At 41.2% G+C, this 18,211-nt stretch overlaps 1 protein-coding gene across 1 annotated transcript in view; it reads left to right on the top strand.

The window, feature by feature from the left end:
- CACNA2D3 (calcium voltage-gated channel auxiliary subunit alpha2delta 3) overlaps positions 1 to 18,211 on the top strand; it is a 908,562-nt gene that overhangs the window by 470,637 nt on the left and 419,714 nt on the right. The window contains exon 9 of the mRNA XM_055556946.1: positions 9,909 to 9,983. Coding sequence (XP_055412921.1) covers positions 9,909 to 9,983 — 75 coding nt within the window. The remainder of the gene's footprint in view (positions 1 to 9,908; positions 9,984 to 18,211) is intronic.

Raw genomic sequence — 18,211 nt, 5'->3', positions numbered from 1 at the left:
TCAACATCAGTCCTTCCAATGAACACCCAGGACTGATCTCCTTTAGGATGAACTTGTTGGATCTCCTTGCAGTCCAAGGGACTCTCAAGAGTCTTCTCCAACACCACAGTTCAAAAGCATCAGTTCTTTGGTGCTCAGCTTTCTTTACAGTCCATCTTTCACATCCATACATGACTATTGGAAAAACCATAGCCTTGACTAGACAGACCTTTGTTGGCAAAGTAATGTCTCTGTTTTTTAATATGCTGTCTAGGTTGGTCATCACTTTTCATCCATGGAGCAAGTGTCTTTTAATTTCATGGCTACAGTCACCATCTGCAGTGATTTTGGAGCCCAAGAAGATAAAGTCTGTCACTGTTTCCACTATTTCCCCGTCTATTTGCCCTGAAGTGATGGGACCAGATGCCATGATCTTCGTTTTCTGAATGTTGAGCTTTAAGCCAACTTTTTCACTCTCCTCTTTCAATTCATCAAGTGGCTTTTTAGTTCCTCTTCACTTTCTGCCATAAGGGTGGTGTCATCCGCATATCTGAGGTTATTGATATTTCTCCCAGAAATCTTGATTCCAGCTTGTGCTTCTTCCAGCCCAGCGTTTCTCATGATGTACTCTGCATAGAAGTTAAATAAGCAGGGTGACAATATACAGCCTTGATGTGCTCTTTTCCCTATTTGGAACTAGTCTGTTATTCCATGTCCAGTTCCAACTGTTGCTTCCTGACCTGCATACAGATTTCTCAAGAGGCAGGTCAGGTGGTCTGCTATTCACATCTCTTTCAGTATTTTCCACAGTTTGTTGTGATCCACACAGTCAAAGGCTTTGGCATAGTCAATAAAGCAGTAGAAGATATTTTTCTGGAACTCTCTTGCTTTTGCAAGGATCCAGTGGATGTTGGCAATTTGATCTCTGGTTCCTCTTCCTTTTCTAAATCCAGCTTGAACATCTGGAAGTTCACAGTTCACATACTGTTGAAGCCTGGCTTGGAGAATTTTGAGCATTACTTTACTAGCATGTGAGATGAGGGCAATTGTGCAGTAGTTTGAGCATTCTTTGGCATTGCCTTTCTTTGGGATTGGAATGAAAACTGACCTTTTCCAGTCCTGTGGCCACGGCCGAGTTTTCCAAATTTGCTGGCATATTGAGGGCAACACTTTCACAGCATCGTCTTTTAGGATTTGAAATAGCTCCACTGGAATTCCATCACCTCCACTAGCTTTGTTCATAGTGATGCTTTCTAAGGCCCACTTGACTTCACATTCCAGGATGTCTGGCTCTAGGTTGGTGATCACACCATCGTGATCATCTGGGTCATGAAGATCTATTTTGTATAGTTCTTCTGTGTATTCTTGCCACCTCTTCTTAATATCTTCTGCTTCTGTTAGGTCCATACCATTTCTGTCCTTTGTCAAGCCCATCTTTGCATGAAATGTTGCCTTGGTGTCTCTAATTTTCTTGAAGAGATCTCTAGTCTTTCCCATTCTACTGTTTTCCTCTATTTCTTTGCATTGATCACTGAGGAAGGCTTTCCTTGGTGTTCTTTGGAACCCTGCATTCAAATGGGTATATCTTTGCTTTCTCCTTTGCTTTTCACTTCTCTTCTATTTATAGCTATTTGTAAGGCCTCCTCAGACAGCCGTTTTGCCTTTTTGCATTTCTTTTCCTTAGGGATGGTCTTGATCCCTGTCTCCTGTACAGTGTCACTAACCTCTGGGGAGAAAGTAAAAAATACAATCTTAATAATGTTGGAAGCTTTTGTACTTTGTAGGCATTTTGGTTGTACAATTCTAATTCATCCTTGCCATTTGATTTTCAGTGCCATAATGGGGAAAGAAGGAAGGGAATTTAAATAGTGGAAAAGATTTTCCTTGCCCATTCCATCCATTTTACATATTTGCATGTTTATATTACCTTCATTGCTAAGTGCATCTTATATGTTATACTGAAAATTTCTTTCCAGATCTTTCCAGAGAATAAAAATGAAAAGATAATGCTAAAACTTGTTTTAGTTTTCCTGAGCAGGATATTGCAAAATGTAAGATCAATGAACTAAATGATTAAATTATGAAAAAATTGTTGAAATATGAGAGTGATTTTGTGCAGTTGAAGTTAAAATTTAAGGTCAAACCACTGATGCATGAAGAGAGATGTTTCTGACAAGAGAAAAGCCATATTTTTCTGATTCACTTTGAAGTCTAACTCCAAGCCATGCATTAAATTAACAATATTATCATAAAAATAAGAGTGCTAATTCTGTTCCATGCTGAAATTTGAAAAATGATTTTACAGAAGCCTAAGCCATACATTAAATGAACACAGTATTAACTGGGCTGATATTGTTAAATCAATTTAAATGCCTCCTGTAGGCTGTGTTTGTGCAGAGTTGAATAGGGAAGAGCGTCATTTGTTAGTTCAACTCAGAACTTTCTGGTGCCCTGGTTTTAATTTGCAGATTTTCTTCAGAGCTGTTTCTCCAGTGCTTTGCCTGCTGTGGATTTGCTTTTTAAAGTAATCGATTCCGTATTAAAAGTATAAGGATGGTATTTTCTTTCGGTGCTCATTTGTTCTGTATTGCTAATTATGTCCAGTTGTGTTTCAAATTACACAAGAAGCTTTTGTAATGCAAAAGATCCCTGGGATGCCTTGTGTTGGTGAAAATATTGTGGGTTCATCTGCTTCATTACATAATCTCTACACATTTTCATTCTAAAGGTTATTTAATCAAAAGTGCATCAATAAAGCCATAAAGTATTTAATAGAGTTCCAGCAGTTCTGCATCACTTTCTTGCATTGTATAATCATACCAGTATTTTAACTCTATGCTTTTTTGGTTTTTGTTTTGTGCCACTTAGGATTCTCTAAAATGTACCGCTTTACTTCCTTTGCATTTTATCATGTGTTTTTTGAAGAGGCTAGAGATTCTCATCATATTATTTTATTTATTTTTTTTGTCTTTGTGTCAACTTTTTTTCTTCTTTAGGCTTTGTCTCTAATCTTTTCCATCAGGAATCTTTAATTTTGCCTTTCATTTCTTTGTTCTGGTTATTTATTTATTCAGCAAATGCTATTGAGTGCTATGAGTTAAGTACTGGGACTGCTTTGGTAGGTAAGGAAGACAGGTTTTCTTCCCACATGAGCTTTAAAGATTTGGGGTTTGTATGTGTTGGCTATGGACGCAACCAGGAAGAAAGAAGGTGCTCGCAGTTGAGTGTAGACAGAGCAGTCTCAGAGAAGGGCAGGATAGTGTGGAGGCTGAGAGCGCACAGAGCTGGGCCATGCAGCCAGCTAGGACTCAGTGGTGGCTTCTTGGAATAAGCGATGATGAAGTGAACACGTAAAGACAGATGGGCATTAACCAGGAGTATGCAGTGACGTAGGGCAGGAAAAAGAGCAAACAATTGAGGAGGAAAGTGCTGTTTTGAAATTGTAATAAATCCTCTCCCACCCCCAGGAAGTATAGACCTGGCTGGCTTGACTGCAAGGAGTTCAGTGACTGGATGTAGTGGACTGGGGGTGAATGTGGGAAGCAGAGAGAACGGGTGAGTGGGGGTGATGTGGAAAAGAATGGTACTGGGTTGAGAGGGTTGGTCCAGATCAATCTGTGTGTTCAGCCAGGTAAAGGAACTAGTACATCTGCTGAAGAGAGGGAAGAAGTCTGAGCTGCAGGGTGTTGTGTCCACATGTTCCCTAAAGTCTCTCCTTTCTTCATGAGGCCTTTCCTCAGTCTCTTTAATAGGCAGCTGATCATCTTGTTCTGTTAGGCCTGAGAGATGCATTGCTTTCACTGATCATCTCCAGCTTCCAATGTTAAGCAGGATTTTGAATCCCCGGTATCATGCAGAGCCCACAGTAACCTGCCCTTTGCTTTCCAGTCTCTGGGCTGAAATTTACACAAGCCAGCATGTGACACGATTCTGCACCAATGCTAAAGCTTCCATGAATCTTAGCTGGTGAACCCAACCCATTTATTCTTTGTTTTTAGATTCTTCTCCCCAGAGTTCTGGCCATTCATTGAATGAAACTTGGCTTTCCACTTTTACATCATCATTAAAATTCCCATTGAGGATTTTGCTGTGTCCTTAAAATGAGAGATTTGGGAGTACTTCCAGAGATTGGTAAAAAGGAAAGAAAAGGCAGATAGTGATGTATCCCTTGCTGCCAGAGTATAGAGTTTGGTGGTTGGCCTGAAGAGAGACTAGTGGGTTGTAGCCTGACATATGAAGAATAATTTTCTTTTGAGCAACCGTCCCTGCCCCCCGCCTTTTTTTTTGGGTGGACCATGGGCACTTGCCTCGTAGCTCAGATGGTAAAGAATCTGCCTGTGGTGCAGGAGATCTGGGTTCTATTCCTGGGTCAGGAAGATCCCCTGGGTAAGGGAATGGCAACCCATTCCAGTATTCTTGCCTGGAGAATCCCATGGACAAAGAAGCCTGACAGGTCCATGGGGTCGCAAAGAGTCGGACACGACTGAGCAACTAACACTTACTTAGTTATGACGTCACAGATAAGTACCTTTTATGGTGAAAAGGAAAAGTATATATTATTGAGCATGTTCTTTTACTAATAAAAGTAAGACGAAGTGTTTCCATGATTACCCCACAGTGATGATCACGGGCAAATTTAGCCAGTGTTTGATATCTGTGACACATGGCAAATGCTTAGTTAATATTCAGGAGGGAAACGAACGAAGGATTTCATGGCAGATACCTTCCTACGAGGGGATTTGGCAGAAGGCCACCAGCACTGTCTTGGCTCCCTGTCTGCCAAAGACCCAGGTTACTGGGAGGGTTCAGAGTTTGGCAAGGAGTGGGGCAGCGTGCAGCTGCACAATGTGGTGGATTCTGTCTCAAGTGTTTCGAGTCACCTGTGCGTGTGGAGCAGTACTTCTTTCCACCAAATACGGTGTCTGTGCTCTCTGGGGAGGGCAGGGGCATGTGAGCCCTGTTTCCAAGAGTAGGTCATGGTCATTGCTCCACCTCTTTCCTACTTACCACCTCCTATGTAGTCTATCTGTCAGTCTTCTATGAAGCACACAGCACAGTCACATATATATTTTCTTTCTTTATTCGTCTCATGCACCCACACACTTTCTTTCTCTTTCTTCCATGAGGGTTCTGTGTTGACTCTTCACTGAACCATCTCATTTCATCCTCACGGTAAGTTCATGAGAGATGTTGGTAACAATCCCCATTCCCCTAATATGAACACTGACTCTAAAAGAGCAGAGATGCTTTAGTGAAGATCACCTAGCTAGTGTGTGTCTGAGCCTGGATTTGAACCCACCCTGTTTGCTCCAGTTGCTTTAGCTCTACACTCTACCCTTGTGTCAATCAGAGAAGAGCCAACCCGGCAGGCAAAAGGAAGAAGGAAACTGACAGCAACTGATATCTTGCATCTGTGTGGCAGATTCTAAGCTCTTTAAAGAGTGAACGTTCTTTGTCCATCTTCTCACCATGTGATTAGTGGGCTGGCTGGACCATCTCTGGGCTGCCTTGGCTCTCTCCTATCCTGCTAAGAGACTCCTTCCATTTTCCAGAAACTTGGAGGAAAGACTAAAAAGTTTGAGGAGAAAGGGAGGTGGTTGAGTGCCTCCCTAGAGTTCACTCCTAGTCATGGGAGGGAGCCAGAGCAAATGGCTGAACATTATTGCATCTGGCTAATGATTATGTGGGCTTATTCAGTGGCTCAGTGGTAAAGGATCTTCCTGCAATTCAGGAGTCGCAGAAAACGCAGGTTCAATCTCTGGGTTGGGAAGATCCTCTGGAGGAGGGTATTAGCAACCCACTCCAGTATTCTTACCTGGAAAATCCCATGAGCAGAGGAGCCTGGAGGGCTATAGTCCATGGGGTCACATAGAGTCAGGCACAAACGAAACCACTTAGTATGCATGCAGGCAGTGATCAGGTGCATTGCATCCTTTTCTATAAGATCATTGATATCTAATTGTTTAAGCAGAGATGATGGAGAACTGAAGGAAGCCGTTGTATCTTAGGAGTGGAGGTGACCAGATCTTTATCGTAAATTGACTCGGCCATCTCACATCACTGTTTCACAAAGTAGAAATATAGGGGACATCCATTAAAATGTAGAAATGGAAAGTTTTCCAAATGGAGAGCTGCTGGGAGCCTGGGAGCAGCTCTGCACGCAGGGTGCTCTTGGTGTCCCCCTCTGGAGGAGTGCTGGGTAGCATGATGATCATGCATAGCCCATGGGCCTCTTTGGCACAGCCGCCTGCTGTGTGCTGTCCCTTCACATGGACAGCTGAGCCCAGCTCCCTTTGGTGATACAGTCCAGATTGCTCAGCATAGTTTTGTCCTGATGCAGTCAAGGGAAATTAGTTAACTGCAAGCTTGGATGATGCCACTAACAAGCTGGCAGGGGTTCAGAAGAGCAGATTCCTCCATTGTGGCCGCGACTTGTACAGTGACAGTGAGCATGGTTTTGATTACTGCACATGTTCCTCCTTGATGAGGGCAAGAACTTCTTGGTCTTCTTTACTTGTAAGCCCCCACTGCAGCCCTCCACATATTCAGGCCTTTACATACCGAAGCAATTTCAGGTATTTTGCATTGTTGGATCTTCACAGGGGCCTGTGGAGGGTTAATAGAAGGTGAATTAGCACCTTATACATAAGAATCTGGGATCGGAGATGTTTAGTGACTTCCCCAAGGCCACACAGTTAGTGTATGACAAAGTCAGGACTTGGACCCAAGAGTTCTGACTCATGCCTCATCTCACACGCTAGTAAAGTAATGCTCAAAATTCTCCAATGCTCAGGCTTGAGCAATATGTGAACCATGAACTTCCAGATGTTCAAGCTGGTTTTAGAAAAGGCAGAGGAACCAGAGATCAAATTGCCAACATCTGCTGGATCATCAAAAAAGCAAGAGAATTCCAGAAAAACATCTATTTCTGCTTTACTGACTATGCCAAATCCTTTGACTATGTGGATCACAATAAACTGTGGAAAATTCTTCAAAAGATGGAAATACCAGACCACCTGACCTGCCTCTTGAGAAACCTATATGCAGGTCAGAAAGCAACAGTTAGAACTGGACATGGAACAACAGACTGGTTCCAAATAGGAAAAGGAGTACGTCAAGGCTGTATATTGTCACCCTGCTTATTTAACTTCTATGCGGAGTACATCATGAAAAACGCTGGACTGGAAGAAGCACAAGCTGGAATCAAGATTTCTGGGAGAAATATCAATAACCTCAGAGATGTAGATGACACCACCCTTATGGCAGAAAGTGAAGAGGAACTCAAAAGCCTCTTGATGAAAGTGAAAGAGGAGAGGGAAAAGTTGGCTTAAAGCTCAACATTCAGAAAATGAAGATCATGGCATCTGGTCCCATCACTTCATGGGAAATAGATGGGGAAACAGTAGAAACAGTGTCAGACTTTATTTTTTTGGGCTCCAAAATCACTGCAGATGGTGACTGCAGCCATGAAATTAAAAGACACTTACTCCTTGGAAGGAAAGTTATGACCAACCTAGATAGCATATTCAAAAGCAGAGACATTACTTTGCCAACAAAGGTCCATCTAGTCAAGGCTATGGTTTTTCCAGTGGTCAAGTATGGATGTGAGAGTTGGACTGTGAAGAAGGCTGAGCACCAAAGAATTGATGCTTTTGAACTGTGGTGTTGGAGAAGACTCTTGAGAGTCCCTTGGACTGTAAGGAGATCCACCCAGTCCATTCTGAAGGAGATCAGCCCTGGGATTTCTTTGGAAGGAATGATGCTAAAGCTGAAACTCCAGCACTTTGGCTACCTCATGCATAGAGTTGACTCATTGGAAAAGACTCTGATGATGGGAGGGATTGAGGGCAGGAGGAGAAGGGGAGGACAGAGGATGAGATGGCTGGATGGCATCACCGACACGATGCACGTGAGTTTGAGTGAACTCCGGGAGTTGGTGATAGACAGGGAGGCCTGTCGTGCTGCAATTCATGGGGTCGCAAAGAGTCGGACACGACTAAGTGACTGAACTGAACTCAAGAATCAATATGTGAATGTGTTTCAGGCAAAATATAAAATTTTACCTAGAAAAGTTTTCCCTGGAAATATAAAGTTTTACCTGGAAAATATAGTTGAAAAGTTTTGGGCTGTAAGTTACGGAACAACTGAATGAAAGTTGCTTCATTATGTAGACATCTCATAATCTCATGGAGAGGCCTCAAGGAGAGCAACTGCAGTTTGGTACAGTGGTTCAACAGTGTCACAAGGACCCACACTTGATCTGTCTTCCTGCTCTGTCTTTCTTGAGCCTTGCTGTCCATTTTTAACCTTGTCAACTTTGGAACCTCATGGTTACAAAATAGCTGCTGCAGCTCCACAGTAGCATCCCAAGAGGGAAAGAAGGCAATGGATATAGAATTCTGAGTTTTCCTTTAGTGGAAAGGAAAAAAAGTTTATGGAAACTGCCCAGAAAACTTACCTCTTGTGTTTTATTGGCTAGGATTGGATTACTTGACCACTCCCAGTTGCAAGACATGTTATGAAGTTCTGTATCCAACAGAGGGGGACCAAATACCTGTGATTGACTAAGAATAATTATACTTCAAAAATAAAAGAAATTAAGCTTTAGGAATGGACATATCATCACATTAGACCAAATCAGTCAACAGAGGTTACTTCCCAGAGGAAGTAAGAATGAGGTGGCCCAGAGGATGAATAGACAGGCACCATTTGGGAGATGCCAAAGGAGAACTTCAGGCAGGAGGCCCAGTGGTGGAAGGCCTGAAGGTAAAGATGGGTCATCTCAGAGGACAGGAAGGGAATTAGGGCTCACCAGTGCTGAGTTTATGTGGCGAAGGCAATGGCACCCCACTCCAGTACTCTTGCCTGGAAAATCCCATGGACAGAGGAGCCTGGTGGGCTGTAGTCCATGGGGTCACTAAGAGTCGGACATGACTGAGAAACTTCACTTTCACACACTGGAGAAGGAAATGGCAACCCACTCCGGTGTTCTTGCCTGGAGAATCCCAGGGATGGGGGAGCCTGGTGGGCTGCCGTCTATGGGGTCGCACAGAGTCGGACACGACTGAAGGGACAGCAGTGCTGAGTTTATGGGGGGGCGGCTAATGGGTGAAGATGACAGAAGGGTTAATGGGGCCAAGTGTCCAGAGCCCTGCCAAGCCCTAGGAATGTTCCTCTGCAGAGCAAAGGGGAGCTCTGAATTGCATTGACAAGAGAGGGTATGATTAGATTTGTGTTTTGAAATGTTCCAGTCTAGCTACAGTGCAGAGTACCATGCTTGATGAGAAAAATTAAAATAAGAACACTCAAATATTTTCTTCCAAGTTTTGAGCTTTAGACAAAAACAAAGCTTTATTATCTGGGTATTCTGGAATCAAAATGATTCCTGGCATTGGTTTATGTGGACAGTGGTGTCACTACACGTGTATACTGCTCTGACTAATACCAAAAAGCCTCCTATAGGGGAACATCAAGATCTCTGCTTTCCAACCTTCTGTCATCACTCATACGTGACCTGCATATGGGTTCCGTGGCTCCATGAAACCAAAGGCAGGAGCTAGAGTCATATCCACCCAAGTCTTGAACACTATTTAGATCTCAGCTGGACCACGTGCTATCAGCCATACCCTAGGAACCCCTGTGTTTGGAGTCACCCCTGAAGGATTATCAGTTACCTGTGTACACTCTGGTCACTGTCATCTACCAACATGTGCTCTACAAGTTCCCCACTCAAACAAGAAATGAATAAAGTCTGTCTTTGTACTTAAACACAATTTTTTAAACAGGACCACCAACTGATAAAGTCACCTTACAGAAACGAATTGAGCCTGTGATCATGCTGCTTTTTTGTTTGTATGTGTTATCTTTAAATTATCGAGTACCCTTCATATGCTTAATTGTTTACTTTTGACTGTTTCTCCCCTTTGCAGTATAATGAGGAGCTTCACTACGTGGAACCATGCCTGAATGGGACATTGGTGCAAGCTGATAGGACAAACAAAGAGGTAAGGCCTGCTGCTGGGCAGGTGCCTGGCACACCCACTCCCTCACAGTGATCGCTTGCAATAATTCTGTCCTAGATTTTAGAAACTCATCAAATGTACTGCCCTTTCATTGAGGGCCTTGGAACCCAAGTGTGTAGAACATTTATGAAGAGACCTAAGTAAAATCATGGCAGTGAAATATATTGAGTTATGCTCACTGGTTATGAAGCATTCACATTGATTTTCTCTTTCTTTTGCTCTAAGCACAACCTGTGTTGTGCTTTTCACCCATATTGACACCATTGAAAGCATACAGCTGTTGATGAGATTTCAATGAAAATTGAACCCACTTGCTACATCTCTTCTTGCACTTAGTAAAAGTGATTAAGTAACTGTTGGGAAATATTGGGGTAACTTCCTGGATTAGAAGGTAAGTGTTGCAAGGATAGGGACTACGTTACTCTTGACTGTATCCTTAATGCTCTGAGCATTGCCTGCTCCATAAATATATTGTCGGAAACAAAATAAAGGTATGTTAATTGAATAAAAGTTTCCTTTACGATTGGAGCATTCCTGGAGAATTTCCAAGATGCATTTCTATGAAAGTCGGTTTTCCTTTGCCCTTTAAATATGCCAGTGCCACCGTCACAGCCATCGCGTGACCTCCGCAGGGCCAGCTGACAATTTAGGTCAAAAGTGTAGCTGTGGCTGCAAAAATATCACACCTCCTGGGACTCAACACTGCCATTACTCACTTTATTTGGTTGTACGTGCTATGTGGATACAATAAAATAATGCTCCTCCCTTAGAGAGCAGGTATGGCTTAGGCAGTGGGCAAGGTAGCACTCTGTGACGTTCTATGCATGTGCTAGGAAGAACCGCTGGCCCAGATGGGGAGGGAGTGCCATTGGTGCTATGCTAGATGCAGGGAGTAGAAGTGTGGGCATCGCTGAGGGAGTGAGCCTAGAGGATTGGGAGAAATTCAGTACAACTGGAACACAGAGTGAGAGGAGAAGGTATACCAGAGTTAATATCCAACCTTCAGTCTGAGGGAGAAGCACACTATAATAAGCTTTGCTTTTAGGAAAGAGAAGGAAGTACCTTGTAGTTCAAAGAACAAGTGTATCCAGGGACTGTTTGTTTATGGTTATTTTTTAGGGTAACGTAGGAAAAAATACGGAGAAGGCAATGGCACCCCACTCCAGTACTCTTGCCTGGAAAATCCCATGGATGGAGGAGCCTAGTAGGCTGCAGTCCATGGGGTCGCTCAGAGCCGGACACAACTGAGCGACTTCACTTTCACTTTTCACGTTCATGCATTGGAGAAGGAAATGGCAACCCACTCCAGTGTTCTTGCCTGGAGAATCCCAGGGATGGGGGAGCCTGGTGGGCTGCCATCTATGGGGTTGCACAGAGTTGGACACGACTGAAGCGACTTAGCAGCAGCAGCAGCAGGAAAAAATAAACTTACAGCCAAATTTCTCTAGGGACTTTCTCTTTTGTTGGCCATTGCCTGGGTCTAGAGTTCACCCGCTTACCAATTTTGTAGCACTGGAAGATCTTCCAGAGTCTTAAGAAGGTGTCCAGTGATGGTGCTTGCAACAATAAATAGAAAAGATGCTTAAAATGCTTCCTTCAGGTGGATTCCTAAATGTACACAGGCAGTGTGATGTTTGGAGATATGAAGTCTTATGAATGAAAAAATTATTAGAGAATGTGAGAAAAGAACTTCACTTAAAATTGCCTTTGAACGTTTGAATGTTGACATTTGAAGTAGTTTTTATTAAAATTAACCCAGACTTTTGATTCTGCCAGTACAGAGTAGCCATATTTTAATTAGATCCCTCCCCTTGCAACTGAAAAACCGTGGCAATAACACCACCAATGAATATAGGAAGACATGCAAGGCAGAAAAAAAGTGAACTGCCCAGTCTTAAAGACATGAAGACAAGTTCCCTGGGTTTCTTATTGATTCCCATGTACCCCAAATAGAGAACTGCAGAAGTTTCCTGCCTGTGCCCAAAACAGGTACTGACAAAAATCACACAAACAGAAGCCAGTATTAATAAGAATCAGATGTTGAAATTTAAATTTAAAAAATAATGCTTTAAAAATTGAAATGTTTCAAAAGCAGTTAGGAATTCTCTTGAAATAAATGTAAACAATATAAAGTCTCAACAAAGAAATATAAATTATAAAAAAGAGCCAAATGGAAATTATAGAACTGAAAAATACAGTCACCAAAATAAAAAGCTCACTGGATCAGCTCAATTGGAGATGACAGAAGATAGAATCAGTAAACTTCAAGATAGATCAATAGAAATTATCCAGCCTGTGCAACAGAGAGAACATAGATTGGAATGAAATGACAAGAGTCTAAGGGACGCATGAGACAGCATTGGGCTAGCATTCATGTCATAAACATCTCAGGAGATGAGAGAGTGAGACTGGATAGATATTTAAAAATATATTGGCTGAAAACTTCCCCAAATTAGTGCATGTTCAAGAGGCTGAGCAAATTACAAATTGGATGAATCCAAGTAAATGCATGGGAAGACAGTATAATTAAATATAATCATGTGTGTGTATGTGTGTGTGTGAAGTCACCTCAGTTCAGTTCAGTTCAGTCGCTCAGTCGTGTCCAACTCTTTGCGACCCCATGGACTGCAGCACACCAGGCCTCCCTGTCCATCAACAACTCCTGGGGCTTATTCAAACTCATGTCCATCGCATCGGTGATGCCATCCAACCATCTCATCCTCTGTCGTCTCCTTCTCCTCCCACCTTCAATCTTTTCCAACATCAGGGTCTTTTCCAATGAGTCAGTTCTTCACATCAGGTGGTCAAAGTATTGGAGTTTCAGCTTCAGCATCAGTCCTTCCAATGAATATTCAAGACTGATGTCCATGTATTTAATTAATTGTTAATTAAAGTATATCAAACATATAGTTAAGATCCATTCCTTCACAAGAGTTATTTACATTTTGATAAATAGCTCTTCAAGCCTGAAGAGATTCATGACACTTGGAAATGATTATGTAACAGTATAAATTTTACAGACAGGTATTGGAAGAAAATAAGGAGATAGATCTACTTCCTCAATTGTTGCCATTTTGCCTGCTACCTACTTACAATACCAGTTCTTCACATCAGGTGGCCAAAGTATTGGAGCTTCAGCTTCAGAATCAGTCCTTCCAATGAATATTCAGGACTGATTTCCTTTAGGTTGAACTGGTTGGATCTCCTTGTAGTCCAAGCGACTCTCAAGAGTCTTCTCCAACACCACAGTTGAAAAGCATCAATTCTTCAGTGCTCAGCTTTCTTTATGGTCCAACTCTCACATCCATACATGACTACTGGAAAAACCATAGCTTTGACTAGATGGAACTCTGTTGGCAAAGTAATGTCTCTGTTTTTTAATATGCTGTCTAGGTTGGTCATAACTTTTCATCCAAGGAGCAAGTGTCTTTTAATTTCATGGCTGCAGTCACCATCTGCAGTGATTTTGGAGCCCAAGAAAATAAAGTCTGTTGCTGTTTCTACTGTTTCCCTGTCTATTTGCCATGAAGTGATGGGACCAGATGCCATGATCTTCGTTTTCTGAATGTTGAGCTTTAAGCCAACTTTTTACTCTCCTTTTTCACTCTCATCAAGAGGCTGTTTAAATCTTCTTCACTTTCTGCCATAAGGGTGGTGTCATCTACATCTCTGAGATTATTGATATTTCTCCTGGCAATCTTGATTCCAGCTTGTGCTTCATCCAGCCCAGCATTTCTCATAATGTACTCTGCATATAAGTTAAATAAGCAGGGTGACAATATACAGCCTTGATGTGCTCCATTCCCTATTTGGAACTAGTCTGTTGTTCCATGTCCAGTTCTAACTGTTGCTTCTTGACCTATATACAGATTTCTCAGGAGGCAGGTTGGGTGGTCTGTATTCCCATGTCTTGAAGCATTTGCCACAGTTTGTTGTGATCCACACAGTCAAAGGCCTTGGCATAGTCGATAAAGCAGAAATAGATGTTTTTCTCTCAAGTCACCTCAGTCGTGTCTCTTTGTGACCCCGTGGACTGTAGCCCACCAGGCTCCACTGTCCATGGAATTTTTGAGGCAAGAATACTGAAGTGTATTACCATTTCCTTCTCCAGAAGATCTTCCCCATCCAGGGATCCTACATAAGGGAAAAAAAGTGAAATCTGCCAGAGAGAAAGGACATATTATGTAAAATAACAATTTGAATAACAGCAGATTTTTCATATGAAATCATGGAGACCGGAGGGAATTGCCATAGCATTTTTCAAATATTGAAAGAAGTGCACTGTCCACCAGTATTCTATATTCAGTGAAAAAAATTGTTCATGAATGGAGGAATAAAGACATGTTCAGATGAAGGAAAACTATGAGAATTTTCTTGCCAGCAAACCTGCCATTAGAGATTAGAGAATTTCTCCAAGCAGAAAGGAAATAACAGAAAAAAAGCTTGAAGCTTCAGAAAGGAAAGAATTGGTTAAATATAGGAGTAAGTATAATATAGTATCTTAATTCTCAGGAGATTTAAAAAAAGTTTTTATTGAAGTTCCCAGGTGGCTCTGTGGTTAGGAATCCACCTGTCAAGCAGGAGATGTGGGTTCAGGATCCCGGAGTTGGGAAGATCCCCTGTTGAAGGAAATGGCCAGTATTCTTGCCTGGGAAATCCCATGGAGAGAGGATTCAGGTGGGCTACAGTCTGTGGGGTCACAAAAGAGTTAGATATGACTTAGCAACTAAACAACAATAACAACAGTTGATTTACAAAGTTTTAATTTCTGCTGTACAGCAAAGTGACTTAGTTATACATATATATATGTGTGTGTGTGTGTGTGTGTGTGTGTATATATATATATGAAAACTTTTCCACTATAGTTTACTCACAGGATTTTTGAATTATAGTTCCCTGTGCTATACAGTAGGACTTTGCTATTTATCCATCCTATATATAATAGTTTGCATCTACTAATCCCACACTCCCAATCCTTCCCTCTCCCATCCCCCTCTCCTTTGATAACTACAAATCTGTTCTCTAAGTCTGTAAGCCTGTTTTTCTTTTGTAGATAAGTTCATTTGTATCGTATTATAGATTTCACAAATGATATCACATGGTATTTGTCTTTGTCTTTCTTTTTTAAATTTTATTTATTTATTTAGGCTGCCCTGGGTCTTTGTTGCTTTCTCTGGTTGTGGTGAGGGGGGCTACTCTTTGTTGTGGTGTGTGAGCTTCTCATTGCGGTGGGTTCTCTTGTTGCAGAGCACAGGCTCTAGGCACACAGGCTCAGTAGTTGCCCTGTGGCATGTGAGATCTTCCTGGACCAGGGATCAAAACCTATGTCCCCTGCCTCAGCAGGCAGATTCTTAACCACTGGACCATCAGGAAAGTCCCTTGTCTTTCTCTTTCTGACTTACTTTGCTTAGTATGATAATCTCTAGGTCCACCCATGTTGCTGTAAATGCCATTATTTCATTATTTTTAATGGCGAATAACAGTTTTGTGTGAGTGTATCACATCTTCTTCATCCATTCATCTGTCAATGGACATTTAGGTTGTTTCCCTGTCTTGGCTATTGTAAGCAGTCTTGCTACGAACAAAGGGTGCATGTATCTTTTCAAATTATACTTTTATCTGGGTATATGTCCAGGGGTAGGATTGCTGGATCGTATGGCAACTCAGTTTTTAGTTTTTGAGAAACCTCCATATTGTTATTTATAGTGGCTGTTCCAGTTTACATTCCCACAAACAGTGTGAGAGGGTTCCCTTTCTCCACACCTTCCAAGATTCTCAAATCATATTTGATAGTTGAAACAAGAATTATAGCTTCATCTGATGTGGTACCCAAAATCTGTTGAGGAAATTCTTTTTTTTTTTTTTTTTTTTTGGTTGAGGAAATTCTTAAGACAGTTATTTTTTTTGCAAGTGTGGAAGGTAAAGGAACCTAATTAGAAATAAGATTTCTACATTTCACTGGAAGTAGTAAATGCTGATATCAATAAAATGTGATAAATTGCATTTTTATATTATAGTACCTAGAGCAACCATTGTGAAAACAATAAAATGAGGAATACTTAAAAAGTAATTAAAAATTAATAAATAAATAAATTGCATTTTCAGGGGGCAAGAAACCAGATGTGAATAAATAAATAAATTGCATTTTCAGGGGGCAAGAAACTGGATGTGAATATTGACCTGTCAAACTTTTCATGCTTTGGTGAAATTCAGAAGATGGTATTCTAATCTTAACATATGCCTTGCACAAATATTGTTATGTTGTATTTTGTATTGCAAAAGTGAGCTGCTTCTTTTAGGAAAATCAAAAGGTTTATATTTATATCTCAAAATGCTAATTAGTTATTTTTCTTAAAGTAGCTCAGAAAAATGTAAGAAAAGAGAATTAGAGATGAGAAATTAAGAAAAAATGGGCAGGTAAAAAAGATAAAAAGGAAGACTCAATCTCTAACATATCACTGGTTATTTTAAACATGAATGGTCTGCTGCTAAGCTGCTAAGTCACTTCAGTCATGTCTGACTCTGTGCGACCCCATAGACAGCAGCCCATCAGGCTCCCCCGTCCCTGGGATTCTCCAGGCAAGAACACTGGAGTGGGTTGCCATTTCCTTCTCCAATGTGAATGGTCTAGGCACACCAATTAAAAGATAGAGATTGGCCAAGTAGATCTGAAAAAATATGAGCCAACCATATGCTTACTACAAGAAATTTGCTTCTAATACATTTTACTTGTTATAAGTAAAATGATGGGAAAAGATACAGTATGCAAGCTTTAAAAGAAATGTAAGTGGTTATATTAATATAGTCATCTTCAGAGCAAAGAAAAATACTAGAGACAAAGAGGGGCAGTATATAATGATAAGTGTCAATCCACCAGGAAGAAAGAATGATTTTAAGTATGTTTGGACCAAACTATGGAGTTTCAAAACACATGAAGCAAAAATTAAGTGTTGAGAGTAGAAATAGAAAAACTTACAGTTATAATTGGGGACTTGTACACTTCACATTTGTGAATTGCTAGACTATTAAACTGAAAATCATCAGGGATATGGAGGAACTGAGCAACACTATCAATCTATAAGATCTAGCTACCATTCATTGCATTCTTTACCCAACAACAGTCCAATGTATATTCTTTCAAATAAGCATTGAACATTAGCCAGGATAAAAGAGATCCTGAGAATTCCCTCATGGTCCATTTGTCCTTTGTAGAAGGAAATGGCAACCTACTCCAGTATTCTTGCTTGGAGAATCCTGTGGACAGAGGACCTTGGCGGGCTCAGCCCATAGGGTAGCAAAGAGTTGGACACGACTGAAGTGACTTAGAACGCACTGCCCGCAGTTAAGACTCTGGGCTTCTGGGACTTTCCTGAAAATTCAGGGGTTAAGACTCCATGCTTCCAATGCAGGGAATGTGGGTTCAACCCCTGTCAGGGAACTAAGATCTTACATGCCATGGGGCATGGCCAAAACTCAAAAGGTAAAAGACTCTGTACTTCCACTGCTGGGGGCCCGGGTTCAGTCCCTGGTTAGGGAACTAGGATCCCACATGCCACACAGCCAAAAAAGTAGGAGAAATGATAGACCTTGGGTCATAATACAAACCTCAGCAAGTGTAAGAGTTAAAATGATGCAGAGTATTTTTTATTATTATAATGGAATCAAATTAGAAATCATTAGCATAAAGACATCAGAAAAATCTCTATAAACATTTCTAAATTAAACAATATACTGCTAACTAATTCATGGGTCACAGAGAACATCTTGGAGGTGATTTTTAAAATGTAAAGCTGAATGAAAATGAAAAGACAATGTATCAAAATGTGTGGGACAAAGCTATAACAGCATCCAGAGGGAAATTTATAGCACTGAATTCTTACATTAAAGAGGAATGCCTCACAATAATAATTTAACTTTTACTGAAAGAAACTAGAAAAAGGAGAGCAAAATAAACCCAAAGCAAACAGAAGGAAAGAAATAATAAAGAGCAAAAATATTCTGCCAGGAGACCCAGATTTGATCTCTGGGACGGGACAATCCCCTGGAGAAGGAAATGGCAACCCACTCCAATATTCTTACCTGGGAAGTCCCATGGACAGAGGAGCCCAGCGGGCTGCAAAAGAGTCAGACACGACTCAGTGTCTAAACAACAACAACAGAAATCAATTACAGGTATACCTCATTTTATTTTGCTTCAATTTGTTGCACTT

Source organism: Bubalus kerabau, chromosome 20, assembly GCF_029407905.1.
Source record: "Bubalus kerabau isolate K-KA32 ecotype Philippines breed swamp buffalo chromosome 20, PCC_UOA_SB_1v2, whole genome shotgun sequence".
In the NCBI taxonomy this organism is placed as follows: domain Eukaryota; kingdom Metazoa; phylum Chordata; class Mammalia; order Artiodactyla; family Bovidae; genus Bubalus; species Bubalus kerabau.
The sequence above is the reverse complement of the archived record's forward strand: the minus strand, read 5'-3'. Positions and strand labels throughout refer to the sequence as shown.